General features: G+C 41.7%; 1 protein-coding gene across 3 annotated transcripts in view; it reads right to left on the bottom strand.

The window, feature by feature from the left end:
* Xrcc5 (X-ray repair cross complementing 5) overlaps nt 1–25,602 on the bottom strand; it is a 98,070-nt gene that overhangs the window by 12,751 nt on the left and 59,717 nt on the right. For 2 of the 3 annotated variants that reach the window (XM_028760676.1, XM_028760677.1), the window contains exons 17-19: nt 6,915–7,024; nt 5,008–5,104; nt 4,709–4,776 (exon numbers count right to left, since the gene is read on the bottom strand). In XM_028760676.1, coding sequence (XP_028616509.1) covers nt 4,709–4,776; nt 5,008–5,104; nt 6,915–7,024 — 275 coding nt within the window. Of the gene's footprint in view, nt 1–4,708; nt 4,777–5,007; nt 5,105–6,294; nt 6,595–6,914; nt 7,025–25,602 lie in introns of those variants that run through there. The other variant, XM_028760678.1, reaches the window with a different exon arrangement.

The raw sequence follows: 25,602 nt of genomic DNA, 5'->3' as shown, positions 1-25,602 counted from the left end.
CTTATACTCAAAGGATAAACAGGCTGAGAAAGAAATTACGGAAATGACACCCTTCACAAGAGTCAAAAATTATATAAAATATCTTGGTGTGATCCTAACCAAGCAAGTGAAAGATCTATACAACAAGAACTTCAAGTCTCTGAAGAGAGAAACTGAAGACCTCAGAAGATGAAAAGATCTCCCATGCTCATGGATGGGCAGGATTAATATAGTAAAAATGGCCATCTTGCTGAAAGCAATCTACAGATTCAATGAAATCCTCATCAAAATTCCATCTCAATTCTTCACAGAGTTAGAAAGAGTAATTCTCAAATTCATTTAGAATAACAAAAAAAACCAAGATATCGAAAACTATTCTCAACAATAAAAGATGCTTCAGTCCTACTTACAAGGAGGAAGAAAAAAATCAAGGGAAGTAGAGGGTGGGAGGGACTTGGGAGGAAGAGAAGAGGGGGAGGGGAAAAGAGGGGAAGAATCAGGTATGCGAAGGACCTTCAAGGTATCCTTGACCTCAAGCTGTACTACAGAGCAATAGTGATAAAAACTACATGGTATTGGTATAGTGACAGGTAGATCAATGGAATAGAATTGAAGACCCTGAAATGAATCCACGCACCTATGGTCACTTGATCTTTGACAAAGGAGCTAAAACCATCCAGTGGAAAAAAGACAGCATTTTCAACAAGTAGTGCTGGTTCAACTGGTGGTCAGCATGTAAAAAAATGCAAATTGATTCATTCTTAATTTCCTTGTACAAAGCTCAAGTCCAAGTGGATCAAGGACCTCCACATAAAACCAGAGACACTGAACCTAATAGAAGAGAAAGTGGAGAAAAGCCTTGAACACATGGGCACAGGGGAAAAGTTCTTGAACAGAACACCAATGGCTTATGCTCTAAGATCAAGAATTGACAAATGAGACCTCATAAAATTACAAAGCTTCTGTAAAGCAAAGGACACTATCAATAGGACAAAATGGCAACCAGCAAATTGGAAAAGGATCTTTACCAATCCTATATCCTATAGAGAGCTAATATCCAATATATACAAAGAACTCAAGAAGTTAGACTCCAGAGAACCAAATAAACCTATTTAAAAATGGGGAACAGAGCTAAACAGAGAATTCTTATCTGAGGAAACTCAAATGGCTGAGAAGCACCTAAAGAAATGTTCAACATCCTTAGTCATCAGGGAAATGCAAATCGAAACGACTCTGAAATTCCACCTCACACAAGTCAGAATAGCTAAGATCAAAAACTCAGATGACAGCAGATGCTGGCAAGGATGTGGAGAAAGAGGAATTGTTGGTAGGATTGCAAGCTGGTACAACCACTCTGGAAATCAGTCTCGCAGTAGAAAATTCAACATAGCATTACCTGAGGACCCAGCTATACCACTCCTGGGCATATACCCAGAAGTTGCTCCAACATGTAATAAGGACACATGCTCCACTATGTTCATAGCAGCCTTATTTATAATAGCCAGAAGCTGGAAACAACCCAGATGTCCTTCAACAGAGGAATAGATACAGAAAATGTGGTACATTTACACAATGGAATACTACTCAGCTATTAAAAACAATGACTTCATGAAATTCATAGGCAAATGGAGGGATCTAGAAAATATCATCCTGAGTGAGGTAACTCAGTCACAAAAAAAACACACATGGTATGTATTCACTGATAAGTGAATATTAGGTAAAGAATGTGGAACACCCATGATACAACTCAGGGACCACATGAAGCTCAGGAGGAAGGAAGACCAGAGTAGTTGCTTCAGTCCTACTTACAAGGAGGGGCAAAATAATCAAGGGAAGTAGAGGGTGGGAGGGACTTGGGAGGAAGAGAAGAGGGGGAGGGGAAAAGAGGGGAAGAATCAGGTATGGGAAGAGATGGAGGAGATGTACAGAGGGTCAGGAAATTAAACAGAATGGGGCATGGGGAACTGGGGTAGCCACCAGAAAGTCCCAGATGCCAAGAAAGCAAGAGGCTCCCAGGACCCCACAGAGATGACATTAGCTGAAATACCCCACAAAGGGGAGGGAGAACCTGTTGAGACCATATCCAGAGGTTAGCATGACCCTCCAGTTGAGGGATGGGGCCACCCACCCATGTCCAAAATTTTAACCCAAAATTGCATCTATCTGAAGGAAATACAGGGATAAAAAGTAGAGCAGAGACTGAAGGAAAGGCCATCAGGAGACCACCCCACCTGGGGATCCATTCCACATGTAGGCACCAAACTCAGACACTATTCCTGATGCCAAGAAGTGCATGCTGACAGGAGCCTGATACAGCTGTCTCTTGAGAGGCTCTGCCAGATCCTGACCAATACAGATGCAGATGCCCCCAGCCAACCATCGGACTGAGCACAGGGACCCCAATGGAGGAGTTAGGAGAAGGACTGAAGGAGCTGAAGGGGCCTTATCTGGCATCAATGGGAGGAAAGGCCCTTGGTCCTGTGAAGGCTCGATGCCCCAGTGAGGAATGCTAGGGCGGTGAGGCAGGAGAGGGTAGGGGGTTGAGGGACCACCCTCATAGAAACACGGTAAGAGGGAATTGGATGGGGGTTTGCAGAGGGGAAACTGGGGAAGGAGATAACATTTAAAATGTAAATAAATAAAATATCCAATTGAAAAAACAAACAAACAAACAAACAAACAAAACAAAGACTTATACAGCATGGCTCAGGTAGTGAAGTGCTTCTTCAGCAAGTGCAAGGCCCTGGATGCAATTCCCAGCACTGCAGGCACCAGTGTGGGGATGTACACCTGTAATTTCAGCACTGGGAAGATGGAGGCAGCAATGTCAGAACTCAAGGCCAAGCTGAGGAGATGGCCCAGTGGATAAGGCATGTACGGCACAAGCATGAAGACCTGCACTTGGATCCCCAGAAGCCATGTGACAGCTGGAGGCTGTCCTGCACATCTGTAATCCCAGGGTTCCTATAGTACGGTGGGAAGTACAGCAGAAGCCCCAGAAGCTTGTGGGTCAGTGACATTGTCACAGGCGGTGGTGGGAAGAGTCACTGTCTCAAACAGGAGGACAAGGATGACACCCAAGGTTGTCTTCTGACCACCACATTCATGTCATTGCATGAACACACAGGTGTACACACACATACACACACAAAGATTTTGTTTTCAAGTTCAAGGCCTTCCTCAGCTACATGGGGAGACCAACCTAGGCTATAGATCCTGTCTCAAAAAAAAAAAAAAAAAAAAAAGCAAACAAACAAAAGTAAATAAATAAGCAAGGAAAAAAAACCTTTTCAAATTAAAATACTTAGTAAAAATTCTTGATTATTGCTGGTTAACTTCTCTCCCAAATAATACTTTGGTTTCTATCTAATGCCTTTTCTGAGTTGAAAATTCCTGGCACTTTCCATTTGGCCTGGGAATAATGAACATTTCCAGTCTTGTCCCTGTCATTCCTTACAGCTACTCTGATTCTCCAGCCCCAGGACAAGTTCTCCGTTACGACTGTGGTCACCTCTGAGTCTTCATCACAGCCCTATGCACCCAGAACTGACTGACCACTTGAGCTAGAGGTCAGAGTGCTAGCACCCAAGCCAAGTGACTATCATGCTGCAGGTTAGTCTACTGCCATCTGCCAGGTTCTGTGCTAGTGAGACTAGGTCAGCCGGTGTCTGCAACTGAGGCAGAGTGCTATAAACTATGTACCCTGAGCTACTCAACTTAATTTCACAAAAATTCCACTGCAACCTTCAAGTACAAAGAAGAATTACTGATCTAAATAGCTACATATATTTGACTGACAGCTGAGTCAGATTTAATATTCAATATATCAAACAAGGTGGCCTTAGCCTAACAAATGTGCCAATCAAAAGCTGTGGGTTATGTATATGTGGGGTATTTCACTGAAAACACCTGGCTATTCCCAGTGCTAGACTAGGAGTCTTTCTCTACCAGCTCCACTACATATTCACAAGAATAGCTTTAAAACCACAAACTAATCATTCCTGAGACCTGTCTCATACCAGCAAAATCTTTGGAGTGGTCTCTCTCTTTGTTTTGTTTTTAGTGCAAGGGAACAAATCCAGTACCTCATGCATGCTATTTTAGCCGATAACTCTACTGTGGAGCTCGGGTCCCTAGCCTTTGCTGTTTAACCAGTATTTTAAAAAAAGAGAGAGAGATTGGGAGGGTGCAGCCAATGATTCAGTGGGTAAGAGTGTTTGCCATCAAGTCTGACAAACTGAGTTCAAGCCCTGGAGCCCACATGATGGTAGGAGACAACCAATGCCTGCAGTTGTATCAGACATCCATACATGTGCCATGGGCCAGAAGACATGAACCACTGAATGTAGCCAACCCCACTACACACACACACACACACACACACACACACACACACACACACATTTAAAATGTCATTTAACCAAAAAGTTAAGGTGGGAAGGAGAGGGGTGGAGGAGTGGTCCGTCACAGCCTATACTAGGATCCAAGCTAAGAAGTTTTGAAATACATTGTGAAATTTAACGGTTCTGTAGTTACTGAAGCCAGAGCTACAAGTAGATTCTAGAGACACAATCATGGGAACACGGACAGGCTGCACACATGTCTAAGAGTGCAGCTGCAGCTGAGGCAGTTGACTTGGCTGATAAGGAACGTGTACACTGTGTTAGGAGCTCCCTCATGGGGTAACTCATCTACCCCGTGGTAGATGGAGGAGATAAGCTCTCAATACCTTTGTGGCTTCCTCAGCCGTGACAGAGCTTCCTGGGCCTTCATCTTTGGTGATCAGAGTAACTCCATCTAAAAAGTAAGATGGAGAGCAATGGAGATGTTTTCCAGCATCAACCATGGGCTTTCTTATCCATGTGCACACACACATGAACACACACACACACTAGCGCCACATACATACAAACATGCATACTCACATACATGTGCACCACACACGAAAATGAAAAACTTTTTAAAAAGGGAAGTTTTTATGTATATTTTAAGAAGCATAAATATTTGAAGAAAACAACACCATCTTACCCTGAACAACAATTTCCCAGAAATGATTTAATTGTTTAATTTCCACTTTCTCTCGAAGGGCTTCCAGGAAACGGTTGAAGCGCTGCTCTTCTGAAAACTGGGGGTGGACAGGAGAACAAGAGGCACATCAGAGCAAGCAAACATCCTTCAACCAATGTGCTACACTTGAATCCATCAGAAAGAGTGCACTTTAGTAACTGGAAACCAGTAACGCAAACTGAAGCAGAGAGCTGTCTACCCATGGAAGGCACAGAGACAGAGCCAGGAGTCACAGAGATCTTGGCAGCTTAGAACTTCATTTTTAGCTTTCAGCACAGGCAATTTCAAACAAAACAACAATTTATTGGATACTCATGCACTGATCATTTAACTTCAAGAATTGTCAACTTATCCAATCTTTGTTTGATTTTGTGATGACCAGAGACTGACCATGGGCCCTCGCACAGCTGTTCGAGTGCTCTACCACTGAGCTGAATTAACCCAGCAGTAACTCAGCCAATCTTCTTCTGTCTACACCCCTACCTCTCACAGCTCGAGTAATTTTAAAGTAAATTTCAGTTGTATTATTTCAGTTATAAATATTTCTGTATGTCATTTCTAAAATTTTTTTAATTAAGAAACATATTCATCTTGGCTTCCCGGAACATGCCTATCATCCTAGCACAGGGGAAATGGAGGAAAGGGAATGAGGAGTTCAAGGCCAGCCTCAGCTGTATTGAGAGTTCTAAGCCAGTATGGACTACTGAGACTCTGACAGTAATCAGGAAGACACTCAGAGGGGAAGGAAAGGAAAAATATATGTCATTATGTATCAGAAAATTTGAAAGTTCTTTAGGGAGCAAAGATCTGCTTGGTATTTTGTTTCTTTAGATGAACTTCATGTTCTTTTAAAAAAAAACCGAATTTTCCTCTTAACACAGATCTACGTGAAGAAGGACCAGTCTGTCTCTGGTCTCTTTTGCTCCTCTTCCATCTTGCTCCCTTCTTTGTTGTGTGTGCCAGATGAAGCACAGGGCCTCGTCCACACAGCTGCTGAGACAGTCAGTCCTAGCCTTCTTTTTGTTTTCCCACCCAAGTCCTAACCCGACCTGTGGTGGGAACAGGGCACTCATCTGGGCCACCTTTAGCCTGTTCTTGATTCTGCATTTCTAAAATTTCATTGTTTTTAATCTGTGGAGTATTTGCATCATCTACTTCTGAGCCTTTTATTCTAATTTTAGCCATTTTCTCATTTCCCTGTCATTCTTTGTAAGCACCTAAATTATTCAAGTATTTGTTCATTCAGCAAATATTTAATCAGCACCTACACAAAAACATACCCTACAGCTCTGCCAAGTTTAAAAATACACCTTCGATTTCAAGTTGGCTCACTTCTTGCTTAGAGAAAAAAAAGCCCCGTAAATAATCTGGAAGAGGCTTATAAGTGTTTTCTAAAAGTTCCTAACAAACCGAAGAAAACCCACCTGCAGCACTGGGAAACCGCTACTGTGTGTAGGGTTCTTTGTCTCTTCTGCATTCACACACCCACTTCCATCTCTGTAAATCCTTCTCAGCACGCATGATCATATACATCCTTCATCAATTTTCCTAAAAGAGTTAGTTTATCTTTCATAATGACAGGACTACCAGGAGCTACAATGGGACTTCTCTCGGTTCTTTAAGCAGGCGCGTGAAGCTTGTAGACTAGTGTCATAGAAAGCTAACCCTGAGGGATGAACTGCACTACCACCACTACCTCCATTCCTCCTGAGAGACATAATGACAGGTGAGTTTAGTCATTTCCACCTGGCTTACTGTACAATTCACAGTGAGAAGGATGCTTTCCAAAACCTGGGCTTATTTGTGGGCTGCTGCATGCCCCTGCCCTGTGACAGCTGCTGCAATAGAAGATGGGTGAGCACACTTACCTGAATGGCTTCCTCCCGGAAAGCTTTGATGCAGTCCATACTTTTCATAAAGTACAGTGTTTCATTGGTATCCAAAAACTGTTCAATGCGACTTATTAACTGGAGACTCGCTAGAATATAAGATAATAAGTTTATTCTCTTAGGTGTGGGGGATGTTTGTGAGAACATAGTACAATTCTTGGTACACAACTGTAAGGGAGAACTCTTGTTCAAGAGCCTCGGAATCTGCATGTATACTAGCCAGGTTTCTTTAGGGAGGGAGAAGATGCAAAATCCTATCCCAAAAGTCGGTATTTAAGAATTTTGGTGCCAAACATGGTGGTGAACGCCTTTAGTCCCAGTATTCAGGAGACAAAGGCAGGCAGATCTATTTGAGTTTGAGGCCAGCCTGGTCTACAAAGCAAGTTCAGGACAGCCAGGACTACACAAAGGAACCCTATCTCAAGAAACAAAACAAACAAGCAAAAAAAAAAAAAAACAAAAAACAAAAAAAACAAAGAAAAGAAATTTGGTAAAGAGTTAGAGGAACAGCTCAGCAGCTAAGAGCACGTGATATACTGCTGTTCCAGAGGCTGAGAGTTATGTTTTCAACACCCACATAGGGCAGCTGACAACAGTCTCTAAAGCTCATGCCCTCTTCTGGCTCCTGTGGGCACTGCAGTCGCATGCACATACTCTGACACATACACACATATAATTAAAAATAGTAAATCTTTTGAATAAAGAAATTTGGTAACACTATTTGTCAAGAAATAAAATTAAATTTCTAAAGTGCCTGAATTATAGCTAAATATTCTTTCTGTAGGTTGTAGTAGGATGGTTGGTTTTATGTTTTTATTTACTTGTTTCATTTTAAATCTTGTTTTTACCTTCCCTAATATATTCATAGGAAATTAATCCTCCAGTTCCTCCCCTAACTCTGAGACTTAGGGTAACTGTCAAACAGCACCAGGCAATGAAAAGCAATGAGCTAGGGACAGCCTACCTTTAACCAATCCCAGGTCGCATTAGGAAAGAACAGCCCACGTTTGTGATTAGAATGACCGATCATTACTGTATCTGTGCCCTTCCTGGACCTGAATATTTCCCGTGCTTCTCAGCACTGCACTAGCTCTGGATACTTAATAAGCAATAGCTGTTAGCAGGCAATGTATAAATGGCTTGGAAAGCAGAAGGACATTAATAATGTTATCATTTGCAAGGCAAGCTGGAACTTGTGGTTACCTCACAAACAAAGAAGAAAAGAATCCTTCAGTATGAATAAAACAGAGGAAAATGGAAACATGCCATGACCTCAGCAGAAGAAACCAATGAAACCTGGACATCATGCCTAAAGACACGCCCTCCTTCATCCCTGTAACCATGCACTGCCTGGCTGCCTGACAACTTCTAAGGCATGGCCAAGATACCTACGACTGCTATTTCTCAAGATCATGACCTCATTTAAGCATTCTGTTTAAAATGTATGTGAGAGTACAATATTAAAGCAAACTGCCTTTAAGAGTCACCCGTGAGGGCTCAGGGCCACTAACTCTATGAATCAGAGAACTGAACACTGTTCAGCGTGTTACAAAAGACCTGAATCAGTGCCATCTACTCATTTCCGGAGGACCTTAAAGCATGCATAAAGGATTTAAAAGAAAAAAATGAAGCATTTTCTCATATAGCAATTTCTCAGGAAGGAAAAAATATCTCCAAGAACCATTTTATTTCTCCTTCCAACCCGGAGATTATGATCTCCATTATTATAAAGCATTTGACAAATTTGAGGATTAAAGAAACACTTTCCTGTGCAATTTCAGAAATCTCCCCCAATGTGTCCTCTGGCAGTAAATTATTATCCACATACTATTCAAAGAAGACACAGCATGTTCTGATGGTCTTTTTAGGGAGATAAATAATACAACCCTGATTATCTGGCAGGAGAGAACCATCAACAAGAAACTGAAAGCAAACAAAGCATTTTCTCTCTTCAGCTTGCAAAGGCAAAGTAACCAAATGTCTGGTGTTTTTAATACAGCTCACAACAGCCTCTTTTTGCTGACAGTTTCACAGGAGTTCATTTAGCATTATATATCTAGGCATAAATAAATTCCCTTAGAGGTTAAGAACACTAATCCCAAACACTCCAAGTCCTCCACTTCTTGTGAAATGAGAATGAAGGACCTTAGGAAGCTATGCCGTAACTGTTCCTCTTTGCTTCATTCAGCAGTCACTTCATCAGCTTGTCCTAGTTAGTATTTATCGTGTAACTGCTGTGTACGTGATATGATGCTGTATTCCACAGGATTCAATTAAGCTTAAGGTAAGTCCCTTCCCTCTGAGGACCGAACAGTCTACCAGGGAATGTAATACATTCCAATAACAACAACAACAATAACAACAACTGGGTGTAAATATGAAGAGGGCTATGAATGTTATAAAATAATATCTGAAAAAAAATGTGTGCATGGGCTGAATTTTTTCAAATTTTTGGTGATTCAGGAGGCATCATCAGTGAACATGGCTCTTAAGTGAGCAACAGTTGGCTTTTCTCTCCAACAGCCCAGGCTTAGTACATAGAGTGCTCACCACACAAGGACATGGGTTCAGCCCCGAAGCACCCCTGTAAAAAAGGATCCCCAGGGCATCTTGGCTAGGCAGTCTGGCCGATTTAAATGGGTGGGTTCCAGGCTAAGTGTGAGGCACTATCTCAGAAGTAAGGTGAAGAGTAATAGAGAGAGACACCCTCTGGCCTCTACACACACACACACACACACCCACACACCCACACACACACTCACTCACACACTCATGAGAGTGTGTGTGGACAAAGAAAGAGAGAGACAGAGAGACAGAAACAGAGACAGAGAGAGAGAGAGAGAGAGAGAGAGAACGAGCACAGGTGGGAAAGTACCTGGAGTGATGGGGTAAGGAGTCAGAACTGGACAGGAAACACTGGCAGGAGGAAGCGGCGTCAGGAGAGTACATATTTGTGATGAGGGTGGAGCTTGACTCCTGGGAAAGAACAGAATTAGAAAGGGTGCAAGGCCAAGGGCTTAGGAAGAACAATATTTACAGACAGAGGAATGCGAGCTTGTCAGGAAGCCAAAAAGGAAGTCAGCAAGAACACACAGACCAGGACTAGGAGCGTGAATATTAACAGAAGAAGTAAAGAAGAGAGAGAATCTGTGTCCAAATTTTTATGAAACAGCTACGAAAGGGCCAGTGGATGGCTCAGTGGGTGAGGGCACTTGCCACCAAGCCTGATGATCCGAGTTCAGTCCCTGGAACCCACAAGATAACTGGAGAGAATCAATTCCTACAAGTTGCCTTCTACACGAGCACCATAGTGTGCCTGTCCCTGCAAACACACACACACACACACACACACACACGGGGAGGGGGAGGAAGAGGGAGAGTAATAAATGGGAAAAAATCTACAAAGGAACACATAAAATACACACACACACACTGGGAGGGGGGAGGAAGAGGGAGAGTAATAAATGGGAAAAAAATCTACAAAGGAACACATAAAACACAAAGGATCAAGTGATAAAAGATTATGTTGTCTAGCGCAGGAGCCCATTAAGCAACGAAGAGATACTGAACTGTTTCACAAAAACCAGTTTCCTTACCTGCTTATCCCGAAATATGAAAGAACACACTCATACAGACTATACTCACAAACATACTCACACTCACCAGCATTAGAGAGACAGAGACACAGACCAGTGTACAGAAAAACTACCCACACTCAAATAAAATCAGCAAATAGCAAAGCCAACTGTCCACAAGCAATGGTGACAAGGTGAAGAAGCCACACAAAGAAAGAAGGCGGCTCAGCATCCCATTTACATTTGAGGACCTATTCAGATTTTGTCTTTCATATGTGCCTGCCAGACTGCCTTTGTCCTTCCCCTCACGAGGTTGAGAAACTCAGGCATATAAACACACTGACCTTCCAACAATCCAATGAAGACAAAGGGCTGGGTTTCTGTCCTTCTAGTAGCAGGCAGTCAGACAGCCTGTACATCTGGCTCCTGATTCTGAATTCTGCCCCTTTACCCAGACAATTTTGTGGTTCACTGACTATAATGAACCATTTCATATCAGGGCAGAGCTGTGGTGGATAAGACTTTACATACTGAATATTAGAAGAGATGTGGACAACAGACTTCCCTTCCAACATTTGGGGACAAAGCTCATTTCCCTGCCATCTTTAATAAAGTAAACTGAAAAAAAAATGACTGGGAAAACCCAGTATTTCTTCCTAGTTGGTTTATGCTTTTGGCTCCCCTGTTCTGCTGTATGCCGGAGATGCTGGTCACCAGGTGTTTTTCTCTGCTTCTACAGCAATGACATAGCTAAGAGACCACCTGACAGTCTTCATACTCCATAAGTCACAGACCCAATTATAATGCACCAAACTGTTCTTCAGAATTAGCCAGTGACTCAACACTTATTAGTAGCAAATAGAAAAAATAGACCCTGGAAGGAGTATCCATCTTAGGATACTACAGGCCTTCATCTATCTCAAAGAGGCCTCAAAGATATCTATTCTAGATTCAGGCTGTACACAGGCTTAATGTAGTAGTCTAGATCTTGTTCATAAGTGAAACAAGCCATGCAGCCATGTCACATTCAAAGGATGTCTAGACTCAGAAGTGTTCCATCAGAGGAACATGATAGACTTCTCTTGTTTTATCTGAAATGCATACCCTCCCTCTACAAAAAAACACTGTATACCATCCCAAGTCCTCAGTGCATGGTAACAAGAGCTAGGACATCTTGAGCCACAACGCAGCCTGCCCCTTACCCACTCCCTCTGACCTATAAAGACATTTTCACTCAAATGAAAGAAAGTAACTATGGGTTTTCTTCTTATCCAATAGACAAAAAAGCAGTAGGTTCTCTCCTCGGTCACATGTCATATATACAAATCCTGACAGCATCCTGGTTTTATTGGACCCAAGCATCATTCAGATGTCTCCCCACTAGCAGAATAAAAAGGAGTAATGTTCATCAGCAGATAAAACTCTAGGCAAGGAGTCTGTCACCAATTAAATCGACATGTAAATTGCAACCCCTGCTTCAAGGCAGAAAGTTGGAAAGGTTATATGCTTGATAATAAAAGGGCATCTGTGGTGTAGATTTTACATCAGGCAGCCAAAATGAGATGATCACAAAATGGCTCCCCTTTTGGTTCTCTTTAGGACAGCAGTTCTCAACCTGTGGGTCTCGACCCCTTTGGGGGTTAAACAACTCTTTCACAGGGGTCACCTAAGACCATCAGAAAACACAGAGATTTAATTATGATTCATAACAGTAGCAAATTTACAGTTATGAAGTAACAGCAAAATTATTTTATGGTTGGGGTCAGCACACATGAAGAACTGTATTAAAAGATCACAGCATTAGGAAGGTTGAAAACCCCTGCTCTAGGATATAAATTGACTACTGTGGGTAGAGCCTATGAGTTTATCAGCCGTAAGGAAAGAAGCCACTCTATTTGCCACAGGAGATGTAACACAAGCAGTCCTTACTCTCAGGATGAAGAGCTATGAAGCCAACTGAGAATGTTCTGTAAGGCAGCAGGAAGTGGCAAGCAGCCTTTAGCACCTTGTGCCATGTTGCACAAAGAACAGAGAATATGGGGTAACTGGAGGCAGAGCCATGAAGGACCAGAGATGCTGCCCATCACAGAAAAGGAGTTACTCTGACATTTCCCTTTGCTTTTGCCTTTCCCTCTGCCAATCCCCATACCATTTTCCTGCCACAATTTCCCTTTGACTGAACCTTTCAGAAGTCTGTAGACCCCTAGAATGGGAAAGGTAAATGGCAGGGGCCACCTCAGCCTCCCAGGCCTTGACCATCCAATGTGTACAGGGGAAGAGTGAGTCACCTTATCATGAGTCACCTTATCATGAGTTTACAAAAAAGACCTCATTGTTTGAACTGGATATTTCCAGGAGAACTGGATATGAACAAGGTGTTATTTAATATAAATGATAAAGGAAGACAGCCTTTGCAACATTTTCTCTTTCCTCTCTAATGAGGTGGGACACAACAAAACCTAATTAAGTGGCTGAAAAGGTTCACCAGCATATCTGAAGCTTTTACTAGATGTTTGCTTTTTTTTAAATTATTTAATAAGTTTTACTCTACAGAAACAGAGCCACATAAAAACCATTAGTTTTATTAAGTGTAATGTCTTTAATTAAGTGGTATACATTTCGTTTTTTTAAATCATATTTAACATGGGGGAACACAGCAGCAGTTACCTACCATACTACCGTGTGATTGTGGAATACACAGGAGATCCTAGAAGCAACTGAGTGACTTCCTATAGGACCCATGTCCTCACAGGGATCAAACTGGATAGCTAAGTACAAAAGAAGGTATTTTAAATACCCCTTCTCTAAATGACAAAAGATAGGCTGATTTCTTTCCTTCTTTCTTTCTAAGATTTATTTACTTTATTTATAAGAGTACACTTTCTGTCTTCAGACACAGCAGAAGAGGGCATCAGATCTCATTATAGATGGTTGCTAGCCACCACGTGGTTCCTAGGAATTGAAAGTAGGACCTCTGGAAGAGCAGTCAGTGCTCTAACTGCTGAGCCATCTCTCCAGGCCCCCACCCTGCCCCCTTATTTATTTCTTAACCTAAGATTCCAGGAAGTTTTCCTTGGATGTCTGTGCTCCTTGCTTCCATTGTTAAGTTCTAGTGAATATTCTTATAGGGGGAAAAGAAATCAAAAGACACAGAACTACAAAAAAGCATAAAGTTTATGAGCCTGAAAATGGCCTTTGAAATTGCCTGTTCATGCAGCAGTGAGGTACACATCGTTTGCCCTTAGCCTCTTTTGTCCTTTACCCTTTAGGAACTGTTCTGCAGGGCTCTGCCTCCTAACCCCAGTTAGCACAGGCTTCCTCATAGAAAGGTCCACAAGTACACAAAGATCTCCATCACTATCACGCTACGCATGCCGGGGAGTAGGGGGAGCGGAACTAAAAATACAAAGTGCTGACCATCTCAATAGAAGAGGTGCAGCCCCAGATGATTATTATTATTATTATTGTTAACAACATCATCATTATCACTGTCTATTTCCAATAAGTAAAAAACTCAATTAAAATCTCACCCTCTAAGCTCCACAAGTTCCATCACGGCCCATTTTTTTCATGCTTAACGATTTTCTCATTAAATGCAGTAATTTCTTACAAATTGCACTAATAAAAGTAAGTCCTGCTGGGTGTTCCCTCCCTTTTTAAATGCTGTCTTTTCATTGATGTGTTAAATTAAAACCGCAGGCACAGGGAGCAGAGCAAATGCAAAGTCTTTATTGTCAGAATCTACTCCTAAGGACCTTTCCTGGTTTATTTTTGTTTTTATTTGTGTTAACCGTGACTCCTACTTCTGTAGCTACAAGAAATGAAGATACTGAAGGCCTCTTGACCTTAGTTTACTCTGGAGAATAAAAATGATAGTATGAGCTAAGAAGAAACTAGAAAAAATGACATCCAGTTAGGTCGTAGGCTGTGAACTCAACCACATGTTAAAAAGCATGACAACATATCATTTTAAAATCTGGATAGATAATATTCCTCATCTTAAACAGTTTGGCTTTAAGACCAGATCTCCTCCCAGGGCAGATGGCAATTTTTAAATTTCATAGCCAATGGATGAACTCTACGGCATCTTAGAATTTTTCTTTTTCTTTTTTTTTTTTCATTAAAAACACATACATTAAACGTTAAAACCCCACTGAACATTTCCCAGAAAGCCTAAAGGTCGTCAATTAATACAAGAAACACAGCAGTGTAATACAGAACAAATATTATCCTCTCTCTAAAATAATTCATTTTCTCCAGCTCCAGAAAAAAAGGAATACATTTGACAAAAAAAAATCACACCAAACTAACATAAGAAAGAAACCAAAGGAAGGTTTTCTTGTTAAGTAAGGAAGAGATTTCTTTGGCTCATTTATGTCAACTATACACCATATGTTTATATACAGCATATGTCATACTCCTGAAAGACTGCACTGGACTTGGTAAGAGGCAGGAAGGGAAGAGAAAGATGGCTTCCAAAAGTTCCTAAGGTCCCAGAACTCTAACACTTGGCAAAAGTTACTAAATAAAAGAGATACAGAGAAATTAAGAGCCTTACCACCATGGTTTGAGCCTATTCCAGATGGGCAGTAAGAAGAAAGTGGATGCAAGACGACAGTGTTTTGCAGTAACTGTCTGGCTTCTACCTGAGTAGATGCTGATGTCATCTATTACTGCAGGGATGACATCAGGGATGAAGAGGGAACACAGTAGCCATAGTAACAGCACAGCTGAGAGGAGACAGTGGAACAGGAGAACAATCTGGCAAAGGGATCCAATTAAAACTTGGTAATTGAATAAAACTGAAATTCATGTTATCAGTTGACAATATAGAGTGAGTGATGAGTCAGTCTCCACACAGGCAGCCAGCAATGAAGGTGCTTCTGTGCATACGGGAGGCAGAGACAGCACACTGTTTACACAACACATCAAGAATCTGAGTCACTCTTGAAATATCACTACTGGACATTTTAGAAAACCATATTCTACATAAATCCTCTAGAACGCCATTAACACCCCTTGTTAATACAGCATCTTTCCTTAAGAACTCCTCAGATCTCCTTTTTCTCCTATTTACATTTTTTTTCTATTTTATAATGAAGAATATTTAATATCTAGAGTTTGAAATACAGAAAAGCTGTATTTCTCTATGGTGATTAATCTTTGCCAACTCTCCTAGACTTGGAATCACCTAGAAAACATATCTCTGTTGTATCTTTGAGGGAGTTTCCAAAGTTTAAGAAGACCTACCTTCAATGTGAGTAGTTGTGGTTTGAACAGGAATGGCCCCACAGACTCATATGCTTGGTCACTAGGGAGTGGCACTATTAGGAAGTCTAGCCTGGCTGGAGTCGGTGTGGCCTTGTTAGAGGAGTGTGTCACTAGAGGTGGGCTTTGAGGTTTCCAATGTTCAAGCCAGGCCCAGTGTCTCTTTCTCATCCTGCTGCCTGAGGATCAAGATATAGAACCCTCAGCCTCTGTTCCAGCACTGTGTCTGCTGCATGCCACCATGCTTCCCACCATGATGATTATGAATTACACTATAAGAAAACGACAACCAGACATTGCTACCTACAGGTTCTCAAAGCACAGGCATTTTCAGAGTACGTCTGGGGAAGAAAAAAGATATGATTTTTTTTTCCAATAGAATAGCATGAGCAAGCATAGAGAGGGAAGATCACACGGGATCACTAGGAATACTGTTTGAGTATAGGGTTCACAGAAGAGACCACAAGAATGATGGGCCGGAATGGTAGCATGGGATCAGGTAACAACAAGTTACAAGACAGTGGCCTGATTTCAAAGACATAGTGCATGATTAAAAAGGGCTGAGCTAAATGCTCTAAGCTAAATCTGTACAAATGCATGAGCTAGAATGAAGATAAGAACTTTATGGATAACTAATAGAGGATGCTGGATCTGACCAGTGGTGAAATAATGACAGCTTGGGATAGCACAGTGGCAGTTAGAATGGAAAGAGAGACGTGAAAGAATGAATTTAGACATAAAGGAAACTTAAAAGTGACTCAGAAGTGGTCAGACAGTAAAGCACAAAAATAACAGCAACATACTTGGGGGAGGTGCCACTAACTCTACAAACATAGAAAAGGGTACTTTTGGGGGGCCCTCTTACCCAACCTTTATGATCGACCCTTGGGCACTTCCTCAACCTGTTGTTCACCTGCACCTGGACTCATACAGCTTCCTTCCCTCTACTACACGACATCTTCCCTGCACTCCTCCCCTGCTGAAGGACCACATCCAGTCTCATGTCTTTACAGATCGATCCTGTGGTCATGTCCCCCAGGAGTATTTAAGTCCAGATCTGGTAACCAACTTAACATGCCACTCCATTCTCATGGCAATTCCTTCTTGGGAGTCGCCCTTCATCTCCTTCCCTCTTCCAGACCTGATCAGCAAAACTGCCAACTGTACTTTGAAACCACATCAAGAATCTGACTTCTCACTAATCTTTGCTTCCCTACCTCTGCCGCCCCCTCCCCGCACCATGATGATTTAACCTAGTAACCTTCCAATCATCTGCCTCCATCATGTCTACCTCTCTCACTGAGGGATAAGACACAGATCGATCAGATCCCCTCCTGCTCATCACCTTCAGTGGTTTCCTGAAGATCCAGATCTCTGTGATACCTGCCCAGCTACTGCTCTAATCTCTTCTCCTTCTGTCTTCCGGGAACCATACCAGCTTTCCTGAAAAGGAGCTATGCACAGTCTGCTTTAGAGGAGCATGTTGTTCCTGCCTGCAAACACAATGAGCACTCACCAGACTCTTCCTTCCACAACAGTGAGGTCTCCGACCCTTCATAATAGCACAGAATAGCTTACTACAGAAGACCCAGTCCGATCATTCTGGATAATCTCCCTTTACAATACTGCAATCAACTGGATAGATTTCTCCCAAAATTCATGTCCATTTTAGAACCTGACGATGTGAATCTACTTAGAATGAGACCCTTGGAGATATAATTAAGAGAGGTCACTAAGCAACAGCAAATTTAGACACAAACATATATGACCAATTCCATATTAAAAGGAAGCAGTGACTGTAGTAATATATCATAAGCTGAGAAATCAAGGACAATCAGGTGTCACCAAAAGCTACACAAGAACCACTAAACATACTCCCCTTGAGTCCTCAAAAGAAACCAAATTTGCCAAGCATTGATTTCAGGCTTCCAGTCTCCAGAGTGGTGAGATCAATTTTCATTTTTTTTTAATTGATCAATACATTATTTACAGCATGTAAGTATCCAAGAATACATCTACAACTCCTATATCTAAAGCTCAGGGATCATTCCTGAAGAGGGGGCAGAAAGATTGTAAGATCCAGAGGAACAGGAAGTTGGCTGTGAGATTATATCTCCTAAAAGTGTCAGAGAAGCTATACAAGAAGCAATCTTCACCCAGGAAAAACATAGAACTAGTTATCCAATAAAATGATTAGCCCTAAAAACATGCATATGAGTAATAGTATACAGTCCAAACAGGTTGTATTTATATACACACATGCATTCACAACAATTATTAAAGAAAAAGAGACCATGAATTTGAAACAAGCATCTGTTGCTTTAAGACACTCAATTTGTCCTACTCTGCTCCAGGAACACTAGGAAACTACTAGGTACTAAGCACTACGGGCCATGCAGAGTATTTTAGTTGCTAACTATATATGTCTTGCCTTTGCTAAGTCCATGAACAAATGATCCAAGTCTCACTGGTTTGATCCTATAAAAACTCATGGAATGATGGTGCTTTCTTGGAGCTCCTTTAATGTAAAATAACACACTGTATATTTGGTGCTTGTTATTCACTTAAGGAAAGAGACAGTCTAGAACTCTTTTTAATTTTACATAAATGGAAACAGGTTCAATGAAGTTCAATGGATTGAGAAAATCCACAAAGAATAAGCTATGTAAGAAACTATATGGAAATACAGGGGTTTGAGACATGTCCAATATGATCGTAATTATATGTAGACACACAACCTTTGTTTCTTTTCCTGTTGCTGTGATAAATTACCCTGGCAAAAGCAACTTGAGGGGGGAAAGGATTTATTTTGCTCACAAATCAGGTTACAACTCTTCAGTGTGAAAGTCAAGGCTACAAGAACTTTTAGTAGTAAGTCATACTACACATCCATGCTCAAGGGCAGAAAGGAATAAATGAATGAATGTATCTTTGTCTTTAGCTAGATTTCTCTATGCTAACATAGTCCAGAATGGAATGGTGTCACCCACAGTGGCAAGTCTTTCCACTTAGTTAACATAATCAAGATAATCCCCTACAGACATACCAACCTTTCACAACTAAGTCTAGACTGTCTTACAACTATCTATAACTCCAAACCAGGGACCCCCAACACCCTCTTTTGACCTCCTCAGGTACCAGGCATACTTGTAGTAATGCAGCCTACATTATTCCATATGTATTTTCTAACACACAGGCAGGCAAAATACTTAAAAAAATAAAATTTTAAGTCATTTTTAAAATGTTTAACATATCATACTAACTCATTAATATGTTCAATTTTTACTTTTAAGTGTAAATTCAAAAATTAATTTTTGGTTGTCTTTTCTGTTTCTCTCTCTCTTTCTGTGTATGTGTGTGTGTGTGTGTTGTGTGTAAGCTTTTTGCCTCCTATATGTATGTGCACCTTTTCTTTTCCTCATACTCAAAAAATGTCAGAAGACACTCTGGAACTACAGTTACAGATGGTTGTGAACCATCTCCAATTCTTCAAAAATCTATTTTAGGGTGCTAGAAAGAAGACTCAATGGTTAAGAGCACTGATTACTCTTCCAGATGACCCAGGTTCAACTCCCAGCACTCATATGGCAGCTTACAACTGTCTATAACTCCAGCTCCAGGATCTGACCCTCTTTCCTGGTCTCTGCAGATACCTACATTAACACACATGACATTCACACATATACATATGTAAAAAAATTAATAAACATTTTAAATATATTGAAAAGAAAAGAAATGGAGCAAATTATGAAATAATGCATCCTAAATTATTCCATATGTATAGTCTTTTCAGTACATAAGATAAATAATTGAACAGAATAAACATAGGCTTAAATAAAGCTGGCATAAAAGAAAGCACAGATGAAAGGAGTAACAAACCAATAATTTTGACAATTAAACATTGGTCTAAGACCTGACACACTAAAGTATCTACTGTCATCAAAATTCTGTTTGTTTCTCACAAGGAATGACCTTTATGCTACAAGAAATTCTGAAATCTATGTAATATTTCCTACCTAGAGCAACCTTTTAACAAGATGAACAAATTCTTTTTGAGAGGTAGAGGGTTCTAAAAACAAGTATAATCTTCCAACAAATGTAACTGAGTTCATTTTTCTAAAACTACAATACCCTGTGACCAGGTTTTCTTTTTGGTGACATGTAGAAATTCACTTCTGTCTCTTAGTAAGTGACAAAGATTACAAAGGTCTCACTAGCTCAAAAGCTCTTGAGATGAATAACTTTCAATACCCAGCACATCACAGAACAGCACTAGACAGAAAATCAACAAAGGCATGCATCAGAACAAATCATTAGCCAAAGTAACACTCCCAGAACCTTTCAGCTAAGGGCAGCAGAATGCACATTCCCTGACAGGCCACAGGGAACATGTTAGAGGAAACAATGTGGTAAGCCATAAAAGGTCTCAGAAAAAGGCCTAACACTATTCCTAATGCTTTTTAATCATGAAAGAATTCAATTCAAAGTCAACAGTGAGTTGGAAAGTTCTCAATATTTGAAAAATTCAAAATATATTTATTGCTTGGCATAGTGGCACATGTCTATAATCCTAGAACCTAGGAAGCTGAGGGAAAAGGAAATGAGTTCAAGGCCAGACTGGTGCACAGGATATAGTAGGTTCAAGGGCAGCCTGAACTACATAATAAGACCCTGATTTAAAGGCATAACCAAACAAATAAAACAAACATTTTAAAATAACCTAGGGGTCAAAAAAAAATCATGAAAGATATCAGAAAATGTTAAAAAAAAAAAAAAAAGCTCACAACACACAACAATTTATGAAATACAGCTGAAAACTGCTTAGATTGAATGTTTAGCTGTAAGGTCAATGTAAGGAACGAGGTTTTAGGAGCTGGACGAACAGCTTAATAGAAGAAGATGAAGTGTGTGCTGTGTGAGCCTGAGTGTGAGTCCCAGAATCCACGTGAAAGGCCAGGAAGGATGTCCTGTGATCCCAGCCGGAGGGAGGTAGAGACTAGCGCATCTCTGTACTGAGCTCCAACCACTGAGAAGCCTACGATTCAAAACCAAGATAAATATTGACATGGCCCTTGGTTGAAAGTAAGCCCCTAGTGGAAGATACCAGGCCCTTAGGACACAGGACCTAGAGAATCTGAGATGGACTGTGGGGCTGTAGAAATCCTGGGGTGTTTGGCCATGCCCCCAGAACCCAGAGACCTAACACGCAGTCTCCATTTCACCCATATGGTGGGTCACAAGAGGCACAGGTAGAGGGCATCGCTAACAGGTCTCTGCCTCAAGATTTACATATTAATAAATTACCTAAAGGCCGAGGGCGTAGATATCTAAATTTTCATCTCCCAAGCCCCTCCCCTTTCCAATATAAGGAGGCCCCTCCTGGCATTTTGGGGGAGAGCATTCACATCAAGATACAACTATCATGGTCAATAAAATCTCGATGTCTTTGATTCCACGTGTCTCCTGGAACTCTGGACTCTCTTTGTGTAAGTGGGAAACTCGGGCTGGAGAAAGCCTCTCCACCCCTCCCTGCTGCAGCCATGGGGGGGGGCACTCTCCCTGCTCCAGCGGTCCGCAGGGCTCTCCCTAGCCGCGGACACCAGGCACGCTGGGTCCCCCACACTTTCCCGGTCCCCGGGACTGCTCGGCCGCTCGGTGCTGGCAGCTCGGTGCTGGCGAGATCGAACCATCAGCTGAGCCACACCCCTCAGCCCCAAGGACCATGGTGGCTCCCCAGGGACGGCAGCAACCGCGGCGCAGGTACGAGTTTTGTACCACAATGGACCTGACCTGAAAGCCTGCTCCTGAGCATGTAGCTCTTCCACAGAGCCCAAGCTCAGTCTCATCAGGTAGCTCACAACTTCCTATAACTCCTGCTCCAGGATCCAAAGCAATCTTCTGGCCTCTGTGGGCATCCACACACATGTGGCATACACATATATACAACACACACACACACATTTACATAATTAAAAGCAACTTTTTAAAAAGGTAAGCCATAGACGACATATTTGTAAATCATATTTGATAAGTAACTTGATCAGAACATACATATCTCTGCGCATATATATATATATATATATATATATATATATATATATATATATATATGTTTTTCGAGACAGGGTTTCTCTGTGTAGCCCTGGCTGTCCTGGAATTCACTCTGTAGACAAAGCTGGCCTTGAATTCAGAAATCTACCTGCCTCTGCCTCCCAAGTGCTGGGATTAAAGGCGTGCGCCACCACCACCCAGCGATCTCTGCATTTCAATAAGATAAACCAGTTAAAAGTCATCAAAAACTTGGAATGTCAACTCATCAAAAAAAAAATATGCAAATAGTTTACAGCTACACATTAAAATCGTAATGAAATACTGAAACAGAAGACAATATCGGTTACCAAATCTCTAAAGAAACAGAAACACTGTTTATTCCAGGTGGAGATAGTATGATAGGCTTCTTTTTAAGAGTGAAGCTGCTTCTAAAAAGTTAAAATAGCATCAGAGAGACAGCTCACTGGGTGCCTGATAACTTGGGTTCAATCCTTGGAACCCACTGTGGAAGAAAAAGAACAGCTTCCTTTGACCTCCATACAGGACATTAGGCAAGTCCACAAGCATACGTACACACACGCACAGACATGCACACGAACATGCATACACACACATCTAAACAAGCACACATACACATAAATTAGTAACAATAATAAGAAGACTTTTTTTTCAGAAAGTTAAACACACACAATCCACCCTTGCATACAAATGTCAGAGCAGCACTACCTGAAACAATCCATGTGTCCGTCTGATAAGTGGATAAAGACAACCTGGTGTTACTGAAGAGGTAAGCAGGTAAAAGGTAAGGTTCTGTACTTGTGCTGCCAAGGAATAAGCAGTCTGCTGGAATGCAGGAATCAAGTCCTGCCATACACTCCAATGTGGACAACCTCAAAAACATGATCAGTCAAAAGCTGGAGGCAAAAGACTGCACTGAACAATTCCATTAGATTTTTCTAGAAAAAGCACTTCACTTGAGACAGAAATTATTTACCCACAGTTGGATGAGAAGCAAGAACCGACTCCAGGCAGACACAAGGAGCTTCTGGGGGAAAGAAAACATTTTTTCCACTGGATTGCAGGGCGACAGTAAAGCTCTATGAAATTGTAAAAGCTCCCCTAAAACACACTTCCAGAGAGACTTCATAGCACAAACATTTCCTTCAAAAAAGCTGTAGAAAGCTGGTACCAACAGTGACTACAATCTACATAGGAGACTTCTGGTGCCCCATCTCAGTGGGGAAACATTATGCCTTTCTACTGTGAACCAGCCACTGAAGTTCAGCTAGAGAACCAGCCCCAATGTACACAAAATTCTACAGGAAATGACAGAACATAGTTCTCCGGCAAGAATGGCTCTTGTTCAGTAGAAGCTTGTTTCTACAGCCATCTCTGCCGACACCATTCCTAATCTCTGCTAAACGCTTCTGTACATGAATCAAACTCCTTTCCCACTGTTGGCCCAAGAAGCAAACATGTGCCATTTTTAGTTTCAAGTCCTATGTAGCTATGCATGGCCCCAAGAGGACTGACTGTACGGATCACACTTGCCACCTCTTCCTGCGTCAGCGTATTTTTGGCCTTGGGCTTGCAATCTGAAAGAAGAGGACCGCATTTATTACATTTAAGTGAGACTCCAAGCTGCTTCTCGGCTCCTCTCAACACATTTCAGCTGATTGCTGCCCATCTTAACAAAAGTCTAACACCCTTTCCTAAACATCTTAATTGGTTAAGAGCTTCTGTTGTCGCCACTAGCAGTCACTTTAAGTCATTGATTAAAGCAGTTTGCACATCAGCACAATCTGAAATCAGTTTTCTTTTTCAACCGGCTGGGCCTGAGAAGCAATCTTTAAGACAGCACACTTCAAGGACCAGGCACAACGGTCTGCATGACAATCATCTACCGCGCAAAGAAGACACAGAATCTATAGACAGTGGAGTGGGGAAAACCGAATTGCCATGATTAAACACTTCACTACCTTCTGCCTTATAAATCATATCATGTGCAAGTACGTACGTACTCTGGCAGCAAGCTGAATGACATGCCCTTTCCTTCTAAGTATCTACAAACTCTGCATTTCCACAAAGGCCACCTATGAGTGTTGTATCCTGTCTCCTTGATGGCAGAAGTCACCAATGCAAGCTGGTAGTTTAGTATGTAGAAGGAAATATCTGAATGGATTCTGGCCTCTTCTAATTATTTGATGCAGGGAAGGCAAAGTTCTACACTTTGAAACTGGAGAGATGGCTCAAGTGTTGAAAGCACTGATTGCTCTTTCAGAGGACCTACGTTTAATTCCCAGTACCCACGAGGCATCTCACCACTTCCTGTAACTCCTGTTTCAGAGGATCTAATACCTTCTTCTGTCAGGACCTTCACAGATGCTATATACCCATGATGCACAGATATGTATGCATGCAAAATATACATAAAAAGAAATCTCAAAAAAATTAATTTACATTTCCAGCCAAAGAAAAAGGTGTCTTGGTGGGGGTGGGGGGGAAGGGAGGAGTGAGGGGGACTTATCCATGAAGTTTCAAGCAAGCCTCTTTATGCCATTGCATGGGGAAACAAAACCACCAAAAATAGGATTGCAGTGGTATTGCACACGAACTTCTTGTAGTACTCTCAGTAGAAAGCTAAGTGCTCACTGTAAACGCAGGCACCACATGTACATGCTCCTATTTAGGCTACAGGGTCTCTCTCTCTTAAGGGACAGCCAGGAGTGTTCTCCAGGAGCCGTCCACTATACTTAGGAAATTTCCCTTATCCACAGAGTAGCAGGAACTCATCGAAGAATTTTAGAAGCAGAGAAGAAAGGGGTAGAAGCTTTTGAAGAGAGTTTCTGAAATATGAAAATGCACTCAGACACACACAATGTACACACACACACACATTTATATGTGGGGAGTATGTGTGCATACATGTTCCTGGGTGGAAGTGTGGACCCGTGTTGGGGTCCAACTATGGTTTCTCATCCTCCACTTTCTCCCTCTCAGGGTATCCAGAGACCTTCTCCAGGGGTATTAGTATTACAGCTCTTTTAGATGAAGGCCTTCTCCAACAGTCTTCAGTGAAACAGCTTTCTGAGACAATCTTAGCCTGTGTGCATACCCTTATTTTGGGGTGGGCCTGTACACATACACTTTATTCAGGGTAAACCAGGGATATATATGGATCTTGAAGAATGGGAAGGAGTTTTCGGGTGAATGAAAATCACTGGTTACAGTTTAGAACTCTGGGAATGCCTCATTTGTATGGAGAGGCATTCTCGCAGGTACTTGGCTGGGTGGGTTCTGTGGAAGTGTAGAGATGAACTTGTAGGTCTGCCAAGGACTATTCAACCTTCTCCAGGTAGAGGGTGTGGAGGTGGGCTCCCAACACAAGGTCAGAGACGGGGAAGCTCTGCTGGTAATTTTGTGTCCAGCTCAGAATGTGGTCATGGTAGACTTCAACTTTAATTAGCAGGATTTCCCCACAGGCACGCGCGTGCATGTGTGCGTTCGTGCATATGTGTGTGCACTAACGTGTAGAGACAGACCAGAGGTCAACATTAAAATGTCTTCTTCATTTTACACTTTATTTTTTAAAATTTATTATTAACATTATGAGAAAGACTGAATGAGAGACTGAATGAGAAAAAGAGAGAAAGAGTATGTATGAGAGAGAGAGAGAGTATGTATGAGAGAGAGACAGAGAGAGAGACAGAGAGACAGAGTATGTATGAGAGAGAGAGAGAGAGAGAGAGAGAGAGAGAGAGAGAGAGAGAGAG

This window comes from Grammomys surdaster, unplaced genomic scaffold (genome assembly GCF_004785775.1).
Source record: "Grammomys surdaster isolate TR1022 unplaced genomic scaffold, NIH_TR_1.0 126546, whole genome shotgun sequence".
Lineage (NCBI taxonomy): Eukaryota > Metazoa > Chordata > Mammalia > Rodentia > Muridae > Grammomys > Grammomys surdaster.
Note: the sequence above shows the minus strand (reverse complement) of the source record. Positions and strands in the feature narration are given on the sequence as shown.